General features: G+C 41.7%; 1 protein-coding gene across 8 annotated transcripts in view; it reads left to right on the forward strand.

Moving 5' to 3' along the window:
- Window positions 1–19142, forward strand: part of VPS13A (vacuolar protein sorting 13 homolog A) — a 296260-nt gene that overhangs the window by 141421 nt on the left and 135697 nt on the right. For all 8 annotated transcript variants that reach the window (XR_012904695.1, XR_012904697.1, XR_012904696.1 and 5 more), the window contains 2 exons: window positions 919–1151; window positions 3495–3587. Coding sequence is in view for 3 of the 8 variants with exons in the window: in XM_006122479.4 (XP_006122541.2) it covers window positions 919–1151; window positions 3495–3587 (326 nt within the window). In the remaining 5 variants the exon portion in view is untranslated. The remainder of the gene's footprint in view (window positions 1–918; window positions 1152–3494; window positions 3588–19142) is intronic.

Genomic DNA, 19142 nt, shown 5'->3' on the forward strand with positions numbered 1-19142 from the left:
AGGGGTCTCACAAGTGCATGGAAACTGCCCAGAGCTGGCCACGCAAAACTAAGTTACATGCTTCAGACAAGACCCACATGTGGAAAAAGAAAGACTGTTTATACTGTTCTATGCAGTAAAATATAAGTACAATATTTATATTCCAGTTGATTTATTTTACAATTATATGGTAAAGAGGAAGTAAGCAATTTTTCAGTAATAGTGTGCTGTGGCACTTTTGCGTTTTTATGTCTGATTTTGTAAGCAAGTAGTTTTTAAGTGAGGTGAAAGTTGGGGTTTCTCCTCAAAGAGGTACCGTAGTATGGAAAGGTTGAGAACCACGATTATAGGAAGTGTCTGGTTGCAACAGGAGCCATGAGGAGTAGGAGGATGAGCTCCCAAGCCACGAAGTCGGCCACCCTGCTATTGAACAGCTCCTGCCCAGAACATCAGATGGTCTGCCACACTCATAGCTTGAGAGTAAGCAGGACCATGACTGTGGGGTTGCAGAGACCCTTGAGCCAAAACTATGTTGAGGATTATGAGCCCTTATCCACAGGGTAAACCATTGCACTTCTGAACATCTCCATGGTTGGGGTCAGTGGGTGATTCCCTGCATTCCTAGCCAATGAGTATGAGAGAGCGGGGCTGAATGGGGTCCTTTGTATTGCTGAAGGTCTGGCATATCAGATCCCTGCAGGTGCCAAGTGCAAGGGAGATTTCACAGACCATATGGTTTTCTTTGATATCTGTGTCGTCAGTAAAAATCTATTTCAGCTAACAATTCAAATGGAACCCTTCCAAGCCTACTTAAAATGAATTTTTACTCAACAGCAAATGGAAATACAATATATATGTGAACAATAGATATCAATGTATAATTATAGTAATTTTGGTGTGTTCAAACATAGATTTAACTTAAATGGATTTCTTTTTCAGCATCTGTGCAGCCAGTATCTTCAATGGAAATGAACATTGTTGTTAAAAATCCAGAGATAGTATTTGTGGCTGATTTAACAAGAAGTGATGCTCCTGCATTGGTGATGACAACACAGTGTGAGATCTTCATTAAGAACAGTTCTCAAATTAATAAAATGACAGCTGCTGTTAAAGATATACAAATGAAAGCCTGTCCCTTTGCTGCAGAAAAGAGAAAAGGGAATGTCACTACAGTGAGTTTGCCTTTTAAATATATGAGTGTCTGCAAATTGCAATAAATTTGGTGTTGTAAATCCTTTCCTTTGGCTAATATATATTTATAACTGTAATCAAAGTTTGTGGATTTGATGTTTAAAATGTTGTTGAAAAATTATTCTTGAATGAATAGCCATCTGCAGTCTCTGACTGTGCTATTGCATTTTATATTGCTAGCATGTTTGTTTTCTCAGTTAGTGGAAGGGTCACGAAAATCTGGCAACCCTAGAACCATCAGTGGGATGAAAAGGGAAGTCATGCTTCATGGGTTTTTTTCCTGAGAATTTAGATTGCCAGTAGTAGAATTTAAATTTTTTCTTTGTGTTAAGGTCCACAGATATTTTATAATGGCACTTCAGCTTGCTTGCAGCATGGGAGCAGAACCAGACTGGTCACTTACTGGGAGCAGAGGAATGCTCTGCCCCTGAAGATTCATTCATTTTTTTTCTTCCTCTGCAGAAGTTGGTGGCTTTACCAGTCCTCCTAACTGCAGAGCTTTTCTGAGGGAAATTCCAAACTAATTAATGTTTAGACTCAATGTAGTATGTCTAATTTCCAGACAGGTGGCATGCGGTGTTTGCCCTTTGGGGAGCCATTTGCAGTAGCTGGAGTCTTTTCAGGTTTCAGGGAGTGAGTTGGCCAAGAAAAGCCAGAGACCTTTGTCTCCTGTTTTCACTATCCCTCCTGGACCGTGTTATGGAGGAATTTGACCGACTTTCTAGGCAGAGTGCAGTTTCCTTCATAGCTCAAAGGCCAGCACAACAGATGGGGAATCATTCTTGAGTCCTTGTGGCTGACATCATCAGTGATACATCCAACTGAGGAGTTTGACTGTTCTCATCACTTCCACACAGGTCACACATTGAGAGCTTTGGATGCAGCGTGAACATTGCCAGCTCCAGTGAGCATAATAAGGAGCCTTCAGGCCCAGCTTCATTCTTCTGCTGCCACCTCTTAAATCGCCTCCTCAAGAATCCCTACTCATATCCTGGTTTGAAACCTTCAGAAGCAACATACCACTGTCTGTTATGTGTACATCCTGCACTATAGACAGGAGTATTGCTTTTTGGGAAATCATCCTTGAGCCCCAGGCTTCTCCCTTCCTTGACAGAGCCAAAAGGGGCCCATATGCCTCCTTTGAGTTTGCCTTCATTGCACAAGGGGAATAGCTAGCATTTTAAAATACTTTTGGATCAGTCTCTGGGCAGGACTTTTTTCTCCTCTGCAGACTGCTCTAGTGCTGGAAGGAGGGGACCAGATTAGACCCATCTCCAGGTGGCGTCCAATGCAACAGGATGCTGTCTGAGACTGGGCAGAAGCCTGAGGTTTCTAGAGTTGGAGCCTTTGTTCCCTGTGCTGCTATGAGGGCCCCATCAAGGGGCTTTCCTACCTTCTACTGGGCAGGGGAAGAACAGAACCTGTCCCTCCCCTGCCAACTGCTCTGGCAACAGGAGGAGGTGCCCAGATCAGAGCCACCTCTACTTCTTGGAATTTCCTGCAGCTGCATAAAGGTCTGTGGTTGCTGCCTTCAGAGTCCATTTCTGAAAGCAGCATAGAAGTGAGGGTGGCAATCCTATGATCTATTTACAAAGTTATGTAACCTCCCCCATCTCCTTTTGGGTCAGATCCCCACAGTTACAACACTGTGAAATTGGCCATAAGGGTGGACTCTGGATTTGGCAAGGCTCTACCAATGTCAGATTCTCCTGCTTATACTCTGAGTGAAGCATGACAAATGAAAACAGACTCATCATACACCTCTATACATGCACAAACTACAAAGGGAATTCTTCATCCTTGGAGAAGAAGCCTCCAGCAGTTCAAATCAAGTTATAGAATAAAGTAGTTATATAATACAGAAAATGTCTTTTGATCCACATCTGTTCCTTCACTCTCCTGCCACCTACCTAGGAGATAAAGGGCACGACAGACCAACTGTCAATTTAATTCATCCCCCACATGACAAGCAGGCTGAAGGACCATTTTAATGGCTCTGTGGATCTTATTGCTCAAAAAAAGGACATTTTCTGGTAAGAATTGGTACTTTTTCCTATCATTAATTTTTGACATTAGGTGAGTAACAGTCCAGTAAGGCTGACATTGTTTACTCTGTTCACTTTTGTTTCATTTCTCTTACATCAGTAAGAATGGTATTAAGAGTTATTTTTTCATTTTAAAGAACCGACAGAATTATCACTAGTAACACTTTCCTTTAAAACTTCTTAATGGCATTTTAGAGATTTTTTTTTCTAATTAAGCATGTATTTTTACTCTGATTACTATCTATTTTTGGAGTTGATCAGGAATTCTTTCTTATTCAGGTATTACAGCCTTGTGATATCTTCTTTGAAATGGTGCAGTCAGGTACTAATCCACAAATGGCTAGCCTATCCATTAAATCCTTAACAATAAAGGTAAGTTGAAATGTATTTTATGTGTCCTGTCTTCCCACTTTCCCCTATTGCTGGCTTGAGTTATTGGTTTTGTTTTAAAATTTTGACTTAACTAAAACTAAACATGTTTCTTAATCTTGTACCTCCTATTGCTTACTATATTGAAAAAATAGAAGAAAAAAGCCTTTCACATGGACTCCCAGTCACATCACCTCAGTTTTTTTAATGGAATATGGTGTCTCATATGATGGGTTTGGACAAAGATCACCCTATTTCCATGAGCTGTAAAAAGCTTGTAAAAAGATTTTAATGGGAAGGAGCAATCACAGATGTCAGATGGTGAAGGCAGCCATGGTTCTCCAATTTAGTGAAACTTGCACAATGTCTATCATATCATCTATTAAACCTCTTGTGATAGCCTGATTATTGAAAGAGGAGTATTAATAAAAAGGGGGAGGATACTAAAAGTTGGGCAATATACTTTTTACTTACTGTAACCATGCTGACCCTCAGTCCATGCTAAAACATGTTCATGACTACTGTTATAACAGTGGTTATCAAACTTCGTTGATTCATGAACCACCTTCTTCAAAAATTGACATTTTAGGTACCACCTTCAAATTTATCCTCTGTACACATTTGGTTTAGGCCTTTCAAGACTTACGTATTTTTGGACAAATGTTCCTTATCTTTTTTCATCCACATGAATTTTTTCTTTTGTGTGGAATAAAATGTTATATGCACCAAGGCATGTGTGAATGTGCATCACCAGTAGAAACAAAAAACCTAGCTGTGGGAACTCTGCTAATCTGCTGCATGGGATTTGAATCTCTCCTGAGTGGCTGTATAAGCACACAGCTTACACGGAACACTGTTCTGGACTCCAATGTTAGATTATAACATCTATTTTAAACATCTGAGGTTTTGAGACCGTGACTTAGCGAGCACAATGAAGTAGTGATAATTTGTCTTTGTTACTTTGATTATAAGAAACAAGTATATTAAATGACATCTTGCTATATATTGACAGGGCACAGAAGGAAATCAGTGGCATTTTTTAAATGTATCTAATTTTAGTTCAAAGATTCTGCTAATTCTTATCTAGATTATAGTTGAACACAAGTTACTTATCTTTTTATAGAACATAAATGAAGAAAACACAAAATACTTTGAGTAGCTCTGAGACAATTTTAAGCGTCATTAACTCATAAGGGTATTCTAGCTTCACAGAACATAATTGTGTTATGTTGGTGAGATGTTGAGAGAGCTTTGACAGAAAGTTTATCCTTCACTTGTTTTTAACGGCAACCAGAGCAAAGAGCTTAGTATCACAGAGATACATAGTGCTGCAGAGCATCAAAAATTCCAAGTCTCTGTCCAGTGTTAAGCCTAAGTTCGTTCTTCTCAACTATGTGACTCAGAACTTTATTTTATGGAGTGTGAGCTTAAGTCTACCATCACATGACTGTTTAGTCAACTTTTACTTTTCATTGGCATGGTGCTTTGCATTGAAAATTGATCATTTATTACGGTGTCAGGAAAATATTCATTAAACTTGGTGACCAAATTAAGGTAGTATAGTGTTCTCTTATGGTCAGTAGTGAGGTCAAGATGAATTTCGAACTAATTTTCAGTGGGGAAATTTGCCAAATCTGGGAGTCATTGGCAGACTGTCTTTTCTTCTTTTCATGCTGCATTTTCTTGATGATTGCTCTTGATTTGTTGTGAAAATTAAAAAGTGTAATTTTCATTCCCTATAAGATGGCATTCAGTTTGACATACATAATAGCTCATCTAAATACACTAGTCTTGACACTGTAATTCAGCAATATATTCAAAACTAAAGTTACCAAGGAAAATGTGTGCATCTGAATGGAATTGAGACAAGTCAGCACTTTCCCATGCATTAGCATTTCCCATTTCATTGCGTGTAATTGGAAAGTAAGTATGAATTCAGAGCTCAAGGGTGAATAAAAATGACCATGAACAACTTTTTGATAGGAATATTTTGGCAATGAAGGCCTTACAGTGAATAAATTTAGCACTAGTAAAATAAACCCAATGATAAGTATTTGAGATAATATTTTTAACAAGCTTATATTGTATTGTTTGTAGCAGGAATCCAACAAGTAATGCCTGAAATTTCTTCATTTTTTTCCGTCTGGTTTTGATTCAAAACACTGCCTATTGCATCAACAGACATTTGTGTTTCAGTATAATTTCTTTTTAAACTACTGAGAGTTAGCCCACTTATCCATAGTTGAGGATTACAGATATTCCCAAATACTTACCTTTAATTTACCACATAGACTAAATTAAGTTACAGCAAAGCATTCAGATGAGAGGGTCTAAGGTAGATGAGCTTTCAAAACTTTTTGCTGAACTAAGGCTTGGGCTATGTTCCTGGAATGTATGTATATGTGTGCTTATTAAAGTGATCTGGCTGGAGGATGGGGGGAGATATTCTCAGGAAAATTACAAGAGAAAGGAGGTTGGAGGACATGAAGTTTAGAGCAGGAGGAGGGATTGTGGCTAGAGTTTAGGGGCTCTGGTGATGTGGGTGGGTTGATGTAGAAGGTCAGCATTGGTTCACAGCGAGAAAAAGAAAGATGGGGTAAATTGTGACTGGAAAAAGGGGGTTGTACTTAGGCAATAAGCAGTGTCAGCTCCAATTAATCTGTTCCAACACTTTAGTTTCACAGTTTCCCTTAAGTCAGTGATTTCTGGTTTCTGTCAGTCCCTCTATAGCCCTTGGCCTTGTTGCAGAGTCTTTCCTACTCACTACCTGCTCTTTTCAGGGTCAGATTTACAATGAAACACACCCACAACAGCACAGGGCCCCAAGAGGCTGGGTGCGCGCACACACACGACAGCCGCTCTGCTGGGGTTCAGTCCCTCTGCAGACAGGGCTGGGGGAGGCAGGAGAGCAGGGAGGCTTGGCTGCAGCTTCAGGAGAGCCGGCAGTAGGCGGCCAGCAGCACAAACACTGTCTGAAGGGCTTCAGAGGAGCATGGGGCAATCGCACAGCCGGCCAGAGAAAAGCGGCACTTTAAAGTGGGAAAAGGGCTGCTTCTCTCCATCTGCCAGCTGTGTGGTTACCCACTGCTCCTCTGAAGTCTTTCAGACAGTGTTTGTGCTACTGACTGCCACCTGGTGAGTGGTGGCTGCCCGCAGCAAGGAGTAGGGAAGCAACATGGAGATGGAGAGCCTGCAAGCTGCACAGCTAGCAGAAAGAGCTGCACTTTGAAGAGGGAAAGTACCGCTTCTCTCCAGCAGCTGGCAGTGTGACTGATCTGCCCACTTCTTCTGAGTCCTCCAGTTCCTGTAATGTTGTGCTACTGTTGGCTGCCACCTGGTGAGTGGCTGCCGCCCACGGGCAAAGGGAAGAGTGGCTGAGGGATGGAGAGCCCAAGGTGGTAGCCGGTGGAACTGGTGGCCGGTGGAACTGTGCCCCCCCTCATTTTCAGGTGGACCACATGTGGGTCTCTGCCCACTTCTCCAGGCCAGCCAGCATAGGGCCACTGGGTCACCTGAAACTGTCCTGCGGCCATGGAGATCTTCATATCTCCTCTGTCAGTCTTCTCCAGCCCCACCATGGCGGCTTTGCTTCTTCACTGGGTCCCCAGCTCTGCCTCTTCCACCCAAGGCCCTGTCCTTCTGGGAGCCCAGACCTACTACTCCCCGCCCCCTCCTCACCCCCCCCCCCCCCCCCCCCCCGCCACACACACCTTTCCCAGGGGCCTGGCTATTCTGTCAGCAGCCCTGTCTGAACCCTTAGTTCCTGTGCTTGTGGCCTGCACCCAGGTCTGGACCTGAGCTGGCTTTCAGCACCCCACTACTAAAAATGTTCCAGTGCCAGACCATGGCCCACCCATAGCTATACCTGCTCTTTCAGGCATTTTTAATCTGCCTAAAAATCAAGGTGAATTTTTTAGCAATAATGAAGTGATTCTATACATTTGGTAGTCAAAAACACCAAAAAATGGAGGTGAGACAAAAAGACGAAACTAAGCAAAAAGACAATTTGTCATCTTATTTTAAAAATCTTGAAGTTCTGAATTGAGGACATTCAACAAAAAGTATGGGCAAGGGAGACATCTCAATGATCTGATCAGTTGCCAAGTTATGGGGCTGCCATGATGACTGCAAAAGTTGAACAAGTGGACTCTGAAGTGGCAATGGAACTAAAAAATAATGGTAATTTTGTTGAAGTAAGAGAAGAAACCTACCCTGAAGACGTTGCAGTATGACCAAAATCTATTTCATTGCATATGATAGTCTATTTCTTAGTAAATAAACCAAAAAACATAGGTAATATGGAAAATTTGAGAGAAGAGTATGAGGTTGGAGGACAAAAGCAATATAGAGGTCTTCATGAGTCCCATTTTTTGAGAGTGAAGAAATGAGAAATTGGTTGACTTTTTTTTCTTCCCCCGGAAACCACCAAGGCAGTCAACTGTTATGTTTGCAAATTTTTCCCGACCATAGTAAAGGAGAAAACACATTTGTTGACAGGCAGTCTAATTTGGAGAAATGTTGCAAAGACATTGCTGATACTCAAATTTTCTAAGGTCACATTAATGCTGTGTGTAAGTTCGATCAAAATTATCTGAAGAGACGATTCTGGGTTGTCGGCTCAGTTTGGGGGGAGTGTTCTTATTGGAGGAAAGTGCTGAGATGTTTTGTTGCCACAGTGAAGCTGCTGTCTTCTTTGGGACTACCTCTAAGAGAACAAGATGAGTCATCAGTGTCAAACTGAAAATATAATTTTTTAACATGCCTTGAATATCTTACTGAATTTGAGACTTTTCTTAATAAACATTTGAAAAATTAGCAGTATTGTGGCTAGGGGAAGACCAACTTTTCAACGCACTAAACCTACAATGAATTCGTTACTATAATGTCAGAGAAGCTGAGAAACCAATTCACTAGTGAAGTTAAAGGATGCCAAGTACTGTTCCATAATAGTTGATTCAAAACCAGATGTGAGTCATGTAGACCAATTAACATTAATTTTAATATATGTGATGGTCAATGGTAAAGTTGTAGAGTGATTTCTTCGTTTTATCCCATTAAAATCCTACACTTCTGAATGTCTAAAGGAAACAGTTCTGGAAATCACTGCAGATTTAGGTTTGGACATAAATTGTCATGGGCAGAGCTTTGATAACACCACAAATATGGCAGGAAAATATTCAGGTCTACAAGCAAGACTGAACAATGCAAATCCCTCTGTTTTTTTCATACCATGTTCCAGCCATTTCTTTAAATTTAATCTGCAGTGCTGCAGCCACATCTTGGCAGAGCTACACATTTTTTTGACTTTGTTCAAAACATATATGCTTTTTTTCCAGTTTGTACACATCGGAGGAGAATGCTACAATCATGCTTGGAGCAGGCAAATGGAAAACATTTGACAGTCAAAAGAATTTGACACCAGGTGGTCTGCTCGTGCAAATGCTGTTTTGCCTTTGAAAATGCACTAGCATATTATAAAGAGAACGTTATTAGACATAGCCACATCAAAGACTGAAAAACCAAGTATGAAAACGGAAACAAAATCCTTAGAAAATTTGAAAAGCATGCTATTGCTGTTTTTACTATTTGTGGACCCATTTACTTCAAAGAATTAATGCCGTCAGCAAATCACGGCAAAAAGTTGATACAGAATTTATTGAATGCTGCACAATTGTTAGCCTCAGTTACAAGTTTTGTCATGGAAATTTGAAATGACAATGGGTGTGTCTATACTACAGGGTTTTGTCGACAAAACTGGACTTTTGTCGACAAAACTATACCTGCGTCTACATTACCGCCTAGTTCTGTCGACATAATGTCGGCAGTTTTGTCGACGGTGGTAAACCTCATTCTATGAGGAATAAAGCCTTTTATCGACAGAGTTCTGTTGACAGAAGGCATTATTGCATCTACACTGTCCTTGGCGTCTACATTGGATGTAGTCTAGATGCTCTTTGTCGACAGAAGCTTTGTCAACAGTATCTGTCGACATAGCCTCTGTCGACAAAAGCCTGTAGTCTAGACGTATCCTATAGGTCCATAGAAGCAGAGGCACTAACATTAACAGCAAATACTAGTTATTCTGATATTTCTGAAGAAAAGCTTAAAAAAAAGGAAGTTATTTTTCTATGAAACTAGAGATAATCAATTTAAAAGGGAAAGAAGATCATCATTGAGTCTGTCAGTGTTATTTGTGACACAATAATAGTGCAATTGTAGACTAGAGGTGAATCTCCAAAGAAAACTGTTGATTTATTTGCATGTTTTTTGACAGAAGTATGGATGAAGATGTTCAAAGGCACTACAGTAAGAAATTAAGTGAATTCTACCATGGACATCAACACAAATCTTTTTGAAGACGAAGCGAAACATTTAATTTAACAAAAATGATGAGGTCTGTGCATCAAGAACACCATTGATTTGTATAGACTTGTACATGGCTGTTTACAGGCAACCTTTCCAATTATAGAAACATTCTGAAAATATTTTTAACAATACCTATCACAAATGCTTCTGGTGAAGGTTCTTTTTCTGTATTGAAACAAGTTAAGATTATTTACGAAATATGATGAGTCAGGAACATTTGACATGTTCAGCAATATTGACAATTGAAAATTCCTTTTCACAAAATATTCCTTATATTAATGACTTGACAGTTTTATTAAGAGACAGTGTAGAAAGAGAACTATATGAATAAATTTTTTTTCAAATTCAGTAAGTTTCTTCAGGGGAAGTTAACTTCTTTTCATTCACATGTCATCTATGCATTTTATTTTTATACATTTTTCACATTAGCTTAATGCAAATACAAGTTTTCATCTAAACCAGAAGTTCCCAAACTGCTCTCTGAGAACTCCATTCAGGTGGACTCAGGAAAAGTTCTGTTTTTTTTTTTAAAATAAAACACTCTTATCCAAAGCTCTTTATAATACTTAGCTCATGGTACAAACAATATTTGGAAAAATCATTAAGTGGTCCGCTGAGACCCTTAGCAATTTTCAAGTGGTCTGTGGAAAACTATCAAGGTTCCTCACTTTTTCATGTACTTATTACTACTTACAGGTAGAAGAGGAAGAAAAAAATGAAAAATGGGAGGGACAGGAAGAGTAAATGTTCTTTTCTTGGCCGGCCCAGGGCAGCCCCAAAAATGAAGCTGAGCATGGGCCCCACAAACTCTAAATCTGCCACTGGCTCTCTTCCCTGCACATTCAGCTTCCTTATGTTTTCAGGATGCCACAGCTATGCTGCTTAGGGATTGGCTGTGGTTCAGAGAGGCCTCTTTAGCCTATCACTCTCCCACTCCAGGGACCTGTCCTCCTAAATCTATGCTTCTCTGTAATTCTCTTCTCCCAACTCTCTACTCTTTCTCTCCTCTTCAGAGTCACTCCCCAGCTGGGTTTTATCATATCAAGAAAGTATTAAGTATGTTAGTAAGAAAGATTTAACACCTGCCCTCCATTCGTCAGCTAATCTGCTGCTTCCTTGAATATCTGGATTTTTTTTTTTAAAAGGGGCCGTGCTATGGTTTAGAGGGGTTGGCTAGTCCCAGGTTCCATTACCGTTTGCAGGGAACAGATCATCCTGTTATAGCACATTAATTCCAAGTCATTGTATTGCAGTTTGAGGATCTCTGTTGTACTGGCAAAAACCTTAGTTCTATTAAAGCAGGCATAACAATGGCCATATTGGGTTTATTATCTTGGCCTTGATATCATTCTCTGGCAAAGGGTTCCACAGGTTGTGTGTGTGTGTGTGTGTGTGTGTGTGTGTGTGTGTGTGTTTTGCAAGAGATTTTAACCCGATGTCCATTAATTTCATTTGTGACAAATCCTTCTCCTCCCACCCTGAGCACTTGTGTTATGAGAAGGAGTAAATAGCTTTTATTAGTGTGGAGAAAGTAAATAAGTCATAATATTTCTGTAGACCTCAATCATATTCTCTGTTAGTTGTCTGCTTTCCGTGCTTTAAAAGTCCCAGTTTTATTACTCTCTCCTCAAATGGGAGCCATCCCATACCCCTAATGATTTTTGTTGCCCTATTCTTAACCTTTTCCAATTCCAATCATTTTCTTAGATTCCCAACATTCTGTTTTTTTTTTTCTTTTGACTGCCACTGCCCATCGAGTGAATGTTTTCAGAGAACTATCCACCATGGCTCCAAAATATTTCATGAGCTAATTTAGACCCCATCATTGTATATGTATTGTTGGAATTATATTTTCCAATGTACATTACTTTGCATTTATCAGCATTACATTTCGTCTGCCACTTTGTTGCATAGTCACCCAGTTTTGAGTGATCCTTTTGTAGCTCTTCATAGTTTGCCTGGAACTTCTATCTTGTGCAGTTTTGTATCATTTGCAAATTTTGCCACCTCACTGTTTACCCTTCTTTCTAGTTCATTTATGAATATGTTAAATAGAATTGACCCCAGTCAATGTTTCCTCTAATCTTTTCCATACATGTGTGGAATACATTTTTGTGCACTGATATATGTGTGAATGTGCACTACCACTAGAAACAAAATGTAACTGTGGGCATTCTGCTAATCAGCTGGGCAGCATTTGAATCTCTAAGCGCACATAGCACATATCTTACAGGGAAAACTGGCTTCAGTACAGACTCTTGGGGGACAACCCTGTTTACCTCTCTCTTTTCTGAAGAGTATTTATTCTACTCTGTTTCCTATCTTTTAACCAGTTACCAATCCAGGAGGGCCTTTCCCTCTTCTCCCATGACAGCTCACTTAAGATTCTTTGAAGGACTTTGTCAAACACTTTCTGAAAATCTAAGTACACTACATCCATTGGATCCCCTTTGACCACCCTTTTGCTTGTTAACCCCCTTAAAGAATTCTAGTAGACTGGTGAGACATCATTTCCCTTTACATAAACCATGTTAAGTCTTCTCCAAAAATATATTCATCTATGTGTCTGACAGTTTTGTTTCAACCAGTTTGCCCGATACTGAAGTCAGGTTTACGATCCTGATCACCTCTGGAGCCCTTTTCAAAAATTGGCATCACATTAACTGTCTTCCAGTCATCTTTTGCAAATGGCTGATTTAAAGGGTAGGTTACAGATTCTAGTTAGCAGTTCTGCAATTTCACATTTGAGTTTTTTCAGACTCATTGTGTGAATACTAGCTGATCCTAGTGACTTATTACTGTTTATCTGTTTGTTTCAAAATCTCCTCAAATTACAACTGAATCTGGGACTGTTCTTCAGATTTGTCACTTGGAACAAATGGCTTAGATTTAAGATTCTCCCTCACATTCTCAGCCATGAAGACCTATTCAAGAAATTCATTTAGTTTCTCTGCAGTGGTTTTATCAATTTTGAGTGCTCCTTTAGCCCCCTCGATCATCCAGTGGCAACACCAATTGTTTAGATAGCTTCCTGCTTCTGTTGTACTTAATATTTTTTTGCTGTTACTTTTGAGGTCTTTGGCATAGAGATGTTAGCTTGTAATTGAATAGTCATGTAATTGCATCAAATTTTAGTGGTTACATGACTATTTGATAGTCCCCTTAGACGGGACCAGCAGCCAGTGCGCTCCTGGCCCCACTCCTGTGAAGCCCCCTGCCATTCCTACACTGCTGCCTTTGTATCCGAGGCAGCAGTGCAGGGGGCGGGCAGGAGCTGGTCCACAAGAGGAGCCGATTTAAAAACCAGCTACCTGCACAGACTGGCTGTTTGCTGCTCCACGTTGCTGCCTCTGATACAGAGGCAGCAGCACAGGGTGGCACCACCCCTTTCCGTGGGGGATCCAGACAGAGGCTGTTCCATGTGGTGGGTCTGTGGGATGCCAGAGCAGCCTCTGTGGGGAGCTTGGACCCTCCCCCCCCCTGCACCTCCAACTATCAGAGGCAGTAGTGTGAACCAGAGGGCAGATGGATCTGGTGTCCATGGGCACTGGCTCCTGCTCCTCTTCCTTGCTGCCTCTGAAACAGAGGCAGCAAGGAGGGGAGGGGAATGTGTGTAGTCAACAGGATTAACCAATAAGCCCAGGCTTATTGGTTAATCATTTAGGTGTCTACACGTTGACATCCCTCCTTTGGCTAGCTGTTCAAATTCTTTTTTGTCCTTCCTAATTATATTTTTACATTTCATTTGCCAGAATTTGTTCCTTTCTATTCTTCTTCAAACAGTTGCTCATGTGCATTCCAAGTTAGGTAGGTGTGTGTGTGTGTGTGTGTGTGTGTGTGTGTGTGTGTGTGTGTGTGTGTGTGTGTGTGCCGTGTGTACAGTTGGAAAGCTTTGACCCATCGGTCAGCAGTAGAGACCCCTAAAGTGGTGCCAGTATGGCAAGGTATATAGTCTACTGCCAACAGTTCCTCCATCAGTTCCTTCTTAGCACCAGTGACTGATAGTCCATTGGAGCTATCTCTCTCTTGCCCTGAGCAAGTGTTAATCCCTAGCTTTGTTCCTGTTCTTAGTTAAGTGTTAAATAGTTAATAGTAGTTGTTTCCCTTCCCCATCCCCAGATCTGCGGGAGACCTCGACTCTAGGGCTTTAAACTCTATGCTAAGTGCCAGAAGTTTATGCCTATGGGGATCTCCACGACTCCTGTCTTGAGTGTCTGGGAGTGGCGCACCTGGCAGATAAGTACAAGATGTTTAAGCCAAGGTCTCATACAGATAGAGAATTTTGACTAGAGATCTGCTCGTGGAAGCTTCTTTGCACCCCCATCCAGTACCACAAGCTTTGGGACCAAACCAGGTAGCTTTCATGTGAAATGTGCCATTGTTAGTAAGGCGTGCACCGGCTCCACATAAGGACTTGGGGAAGGTCCCTTGACATGGGTACACTCTGGCACTGAATGCTCTGCCTGTTCACATTCACCGGTAGCACCAGAAGCAGGAGGACCAGGAGAGATTGCCTACTTCAAAGGCAAAGAAGTCCAAAGGGCTGTGTTAAGCATTGGAGCGCCCTACGGAACCGACCACTCTTCCGGCATTGTGGAGTCTGGTCCCAGTGGACTCTCCATCTAGAGAGAGTCAGATGGGAGAGGTGGACATGCTGTCCACTCCCAAAACATTTGAGGTGGCTCAAGACCTATTGAATTGAAGTCCAGCCACTCTGCTTCTCCAAGGAAATCTCTGGTGCGGCAGCTGGCTCAGTCTCCAGTTCCCGGTCCTGTGCAGTCTTGGAGCAAACCGGCTATGACGTGACAGTCACCATAGCCATCACACTGTTCACTTCAGTGTGACCACTCCAGCTCTCTACATTGGAGGCATCCCAACGATTTAACACTGTTGCTGTGTCCACTGGTATGGCACAGTACAGCACTGCCCTGGTCCTTGCACTTGGCTTCCATGTCTGAGTTGGAGCCTGAGTCATACCAGTCATGAAGGAGTCACCGTAATTTGGCACACTGCTGTCTTGAGCTCAGGCAGGAAGTCCCAGTATCCTGGCCTCCTCAGTGGCAGCCCCCTCCGTGGTGGCCTTTTTGGACCCTTGGACCTATCACCAGTTGTAGGTGGGGGATTCCAGATTGGTGTCAGTTGCCTTAGCCAGTAGAGGTATGCCGTCAGTGTCACTAGGAAGAGACCCCGCCGTAGGGGCGGAGCAGCCTCCATCTTCACAGATGATGTCAGCTTCACAGATGATGGCTTCTCAATCATACAAGGCACCAGTACAGCCTCATCCAGTACCATGCTTGTCATCCAGGCAGCCTCCGAGCCCTTGTCCTGGGTCGGACCAATGTCACTGGGAAATTGGGGCATCACTGCACCAGGTGCTGTGCTTGATCCGACAACCCGGTGCCAGTGACCATGGGTAGGTGCCTTTGGTGCCAGTGCCTGTTGCTTTTCCCGGTCAAGCTCCTGGGATTACATTCCCTGTCCTCTCCAGATGAGGTGGTGGTAAGTTCTGTGATGTCCCTGCCATCTATGGACCGTAGGGCACACCATGAGCTAAGGCATATGGTCCAAAACCTTGGCCTTCATGCCAAGCCAGGTGGTAAAGGACGTGGTCCCTAGGATGGACATCCTTTCTCCGGGGGGGGGGGGGGGGGGGGGCGGGCGGAGAGGAGAGGAGACTTTCCAGAGTGGCCCTCCCATTTACCAAGATAATATCCCCCACTATGAAACCCCTCTGGCAGATGCTTGCCTCTATTTCCCCCAAGCCAAAGGAGTTGAGCATAGATATTTTGCCCCATTTTGGGGGAAGGTATGAATGCTTGTCCACCACCAGGCACGCCGGTACTACATGCAGCGAATGCCAGAGAGAGACAGGGTCCATAAGGTCTTACTCCTAAGTTCAATTATTTGAAAAAGTTGGACATCCTGGATAGGAAGGTATACTCATTGGGCAACCTTCAGTTAGATTTCTAGTCATTAGGCAGTATTAAGTCGCTACAACTATAATTCATGAGCAATCATGGTTAAGTTTAAGGAGTTTTTGCCTTCCAACTTGAGGTCAGAGTTTGGAGCTCTAGTAGAGGAGGGGAAGATCATCTCTAGGACCTCCCTGCAAGCAGATCTGAATGTAGCGCAGACTGCTACACGTACTGTGTCCCCGGGCAAAGTCATGGGGCAAAACTCCTGGCTCCAGGTGTCGGCTATACCCCAGAGGTCCAGCAGATTATTCAGGAGCTACCATTTCTTGGGTCTGGTCTCTTCGCTGAGCAAACGGAATCTAGGCTGCACAGCTTTTCGGATGCTAGGGCTATGTTAAAATCATTGGACCTGCATACACCATCCACCCAATGCAAACATTTAAGCCTCCCACTCCCCCTCCATTACCCGTACCACCAGAGGCAGCATTCTAGATTTTTACTTCATTTAATTCTATGCTTTCTTTCACATATAGTGCCACCCCTGAACAGCATGACCTGTTCTGTCCTTCCGATTTATTTTGTGTCTTGACATTACATTATTTCATTAATTTTCCACATTTATTTCACTCATCTTTTTATTTAGACTTCTAGCATTTGTATATAAGTGCTTCACATACTTTTTTCACTTGACTGTTTCTCATCAGACATTCTGTCATTTTCCATCCTTTCCTCCTTATGAAGATTCAGAGAATCTCTATTAATAGATCCTCCCCTAAGCGCTGTTTCTGTACAAACCACATGCTCCTCCATACTCCTCAGTTTTCTTACAGCCTACACTTTTAATTTTAAGTGCCAGCAATCTGGTTCCATTTTGATTTGGGTGGAACCCATTTTTCTTGTACTGGCTCCCACTTTCCCAAATGTTTACCCAGGCCCTAATCTGAACCTTTTCTCCCTGCCCCGTTGTCTCATCCAGGGATTGAGACCCTGTAGCTTTGCCTATGTAACTGGCCCTGTGCTAGAACTGGAAGCATTTCAGAGAGTGCTACTATGGTGGACCTGGCATTGAGTTTCTTGCCTAGCAGCCTAAATTTGACCTCCAGGATGTCTCTCCTGTCCTTCCCTATGTGATTGGTGCCTACATGTACCACGACCACCAGCTCTTCCCCAGCACTACACTTGATCTAGACATCTTGAGAGATCCATAATCCTTGCATCAGACAGGCAAGTCATCATGCTGTTCTTCTGTTTGTTGTAAACCCGGCTATCTATTTTTCTAATGAACAAGTCCCCCTCATAACTGTTTTCTTTCTCTTACTAATAACTGTAGTTCTCTCCCCCAGAGAGGTATCCTCAGTGTGAGAGGATATCATGACAACATCTGGACAGAGGGGCCTGACTTTAGGAACATTTCCCTCTGTCCAGTTGGATTTTCTCTCTCTCTCAGACTTTGTTCATCCTCAGTAGCATAGAGGCTGTTGGACTGTTGGTGGGACAATTCTACTGAGTCCAGGGAAGTCTCATTTATACACTTCTCTGTCTTCCTTAGCTCCTGCAGTTCAGCCACTGTGGCCTCCAAAGCCCATACACCAAGAGCAAGGAACATTTTTTTGGTCAGTAGCCACTGACCCAGAGAAAAATTAGTTAGGGGCTCCTCACAAGCTAAAAACCCCAAAACCCTCCTCACTACTCACTGCATTTCAAAAAGAGAAAAATCAAACTTGTGCACTTAAATTGCCAGTTAAAACTAAGTGGAGTTCCATTTTATATTGTTTGAAAAGCTTATTGAGATTAAAAAAATGTCTTAAAATGCCTTGCTGTCCATGAAGATTTACAGACTAAACTGAGCAAACGTACCAGGAATTCAATCCTGGACGAAGATGTATTTTGGGAATGGGTTCAAAAACTGCATGCACTGATAAGTCCTGTTGTTAAATGGTTTACACTGCTTAAATCTGACCAGCCAAAAATGAGTAAAGTTCCTGAATATTTCAGGGAATTAAGCGATCATTTTGATAGGCTACTTCCCAAAAGTCCACTTACCAAACAAGAAAAACGGGATGTGATGAAAAGTTTTGGAAAAAAAAAAAAAAAGATATGGCTCTAAAGACATTCACTATGCTGCAAATATTCTAGATCCAAAATTCAATGGTGAGTGCCTTACTAAAAATGAACAAATAAAGGAACTGAATTCATCGATAAATTAGTTGCAAGAATGTATGGCACTGATCACTCAGAAAAAGTCATAGCAGAGCTTGCAGGGTATCATGCTAAAGAAGGCTTTTTTTGAAAATCATATGTAACAAAATCAGCTGGCTCAGTAGAATGCAATAACATGGTATTTGCTATAGATCAAAATTAGGGAAAGCAGCGATCAACATATTGAATATGCCACCAGCAACGGCAGCAACTGAAAGATGTTTCAGTACTTACAGTATCATTCATAATGCAAAAAGAAACAAGTTAACACAAGAAAGGGCAGGCAAGCTGACATTTATAGCCCATAATATAAAGCTTCTTAAAAACCGAAATGATGCTACATTGAAATCCCCAAGAGAAAAAAGGAAACAGAACCAGAGAAATGAGGAAGAAGAAATTGATGATGCTGAAGAGAAAGAAGAGGATATATATGAGGAAGAAGAAGAGAGACATATATTTTTAACTTTCTGGATTGAATACGAATCTAATCAGAATCTGCACTTTCCGAATCTGACCCATATATTTCTATCCTGCAACAGAAGATTTGTAATAAAAGTTCTAGTAATTTAAATCTGTCTCTTTTTCTTTACTTTCCTGAATTTTCATTTTAACAATTGGAAACTTTCATGATTCTTGAAGTTTTATTAAAGAAAGACATTATTATAACTAGTAAAATTCTTTAAAAAACTATTTAACAAGTATTTAAAAGAAAATTCTCGCATTCGAGAATATTCTCCGAAAGTTTATTCACGAGAATTTAACATCACTATTTCACACCCTTATGTCAGAGCCCTCATACACTGTCTTCCATAAAGACTAGGTCCAGCTCAGCCCACACCCGGCTTTCCTCCCAAAAGTGGTCTCTAGATTCCACACTGAGGGCATTTTCCTTCCCATTTTTTACCCTAAGCCTCACCTGAAGTGAGAGGAACAAAGGTTGCGGTCAGTTGATGTCAGGCAGACTCCCACTTACTACATTGACAGGACAAAGCCCTTCTGCAAATCCTCGAAGTTATTCGTGACAGACCATATGAAAGGGCTGCCAGTGTCATCACATCGCATCTCCTCCTGGATTATG

Source organism: Pelodiscus sinensis, chromosome 6 (assembly GCF_049634645.1).
Source record: "Pelodiscus sinensis isolate JC-2024 chromosome 6, ASM4963464v1, whole genome shotgun sequence".
Taxonomy (NCBI): Eukaryota; Metazoa; Chordata; order Testudines; family Trionychidae; genus Pelodiscus; species Pelodiscus sinensis.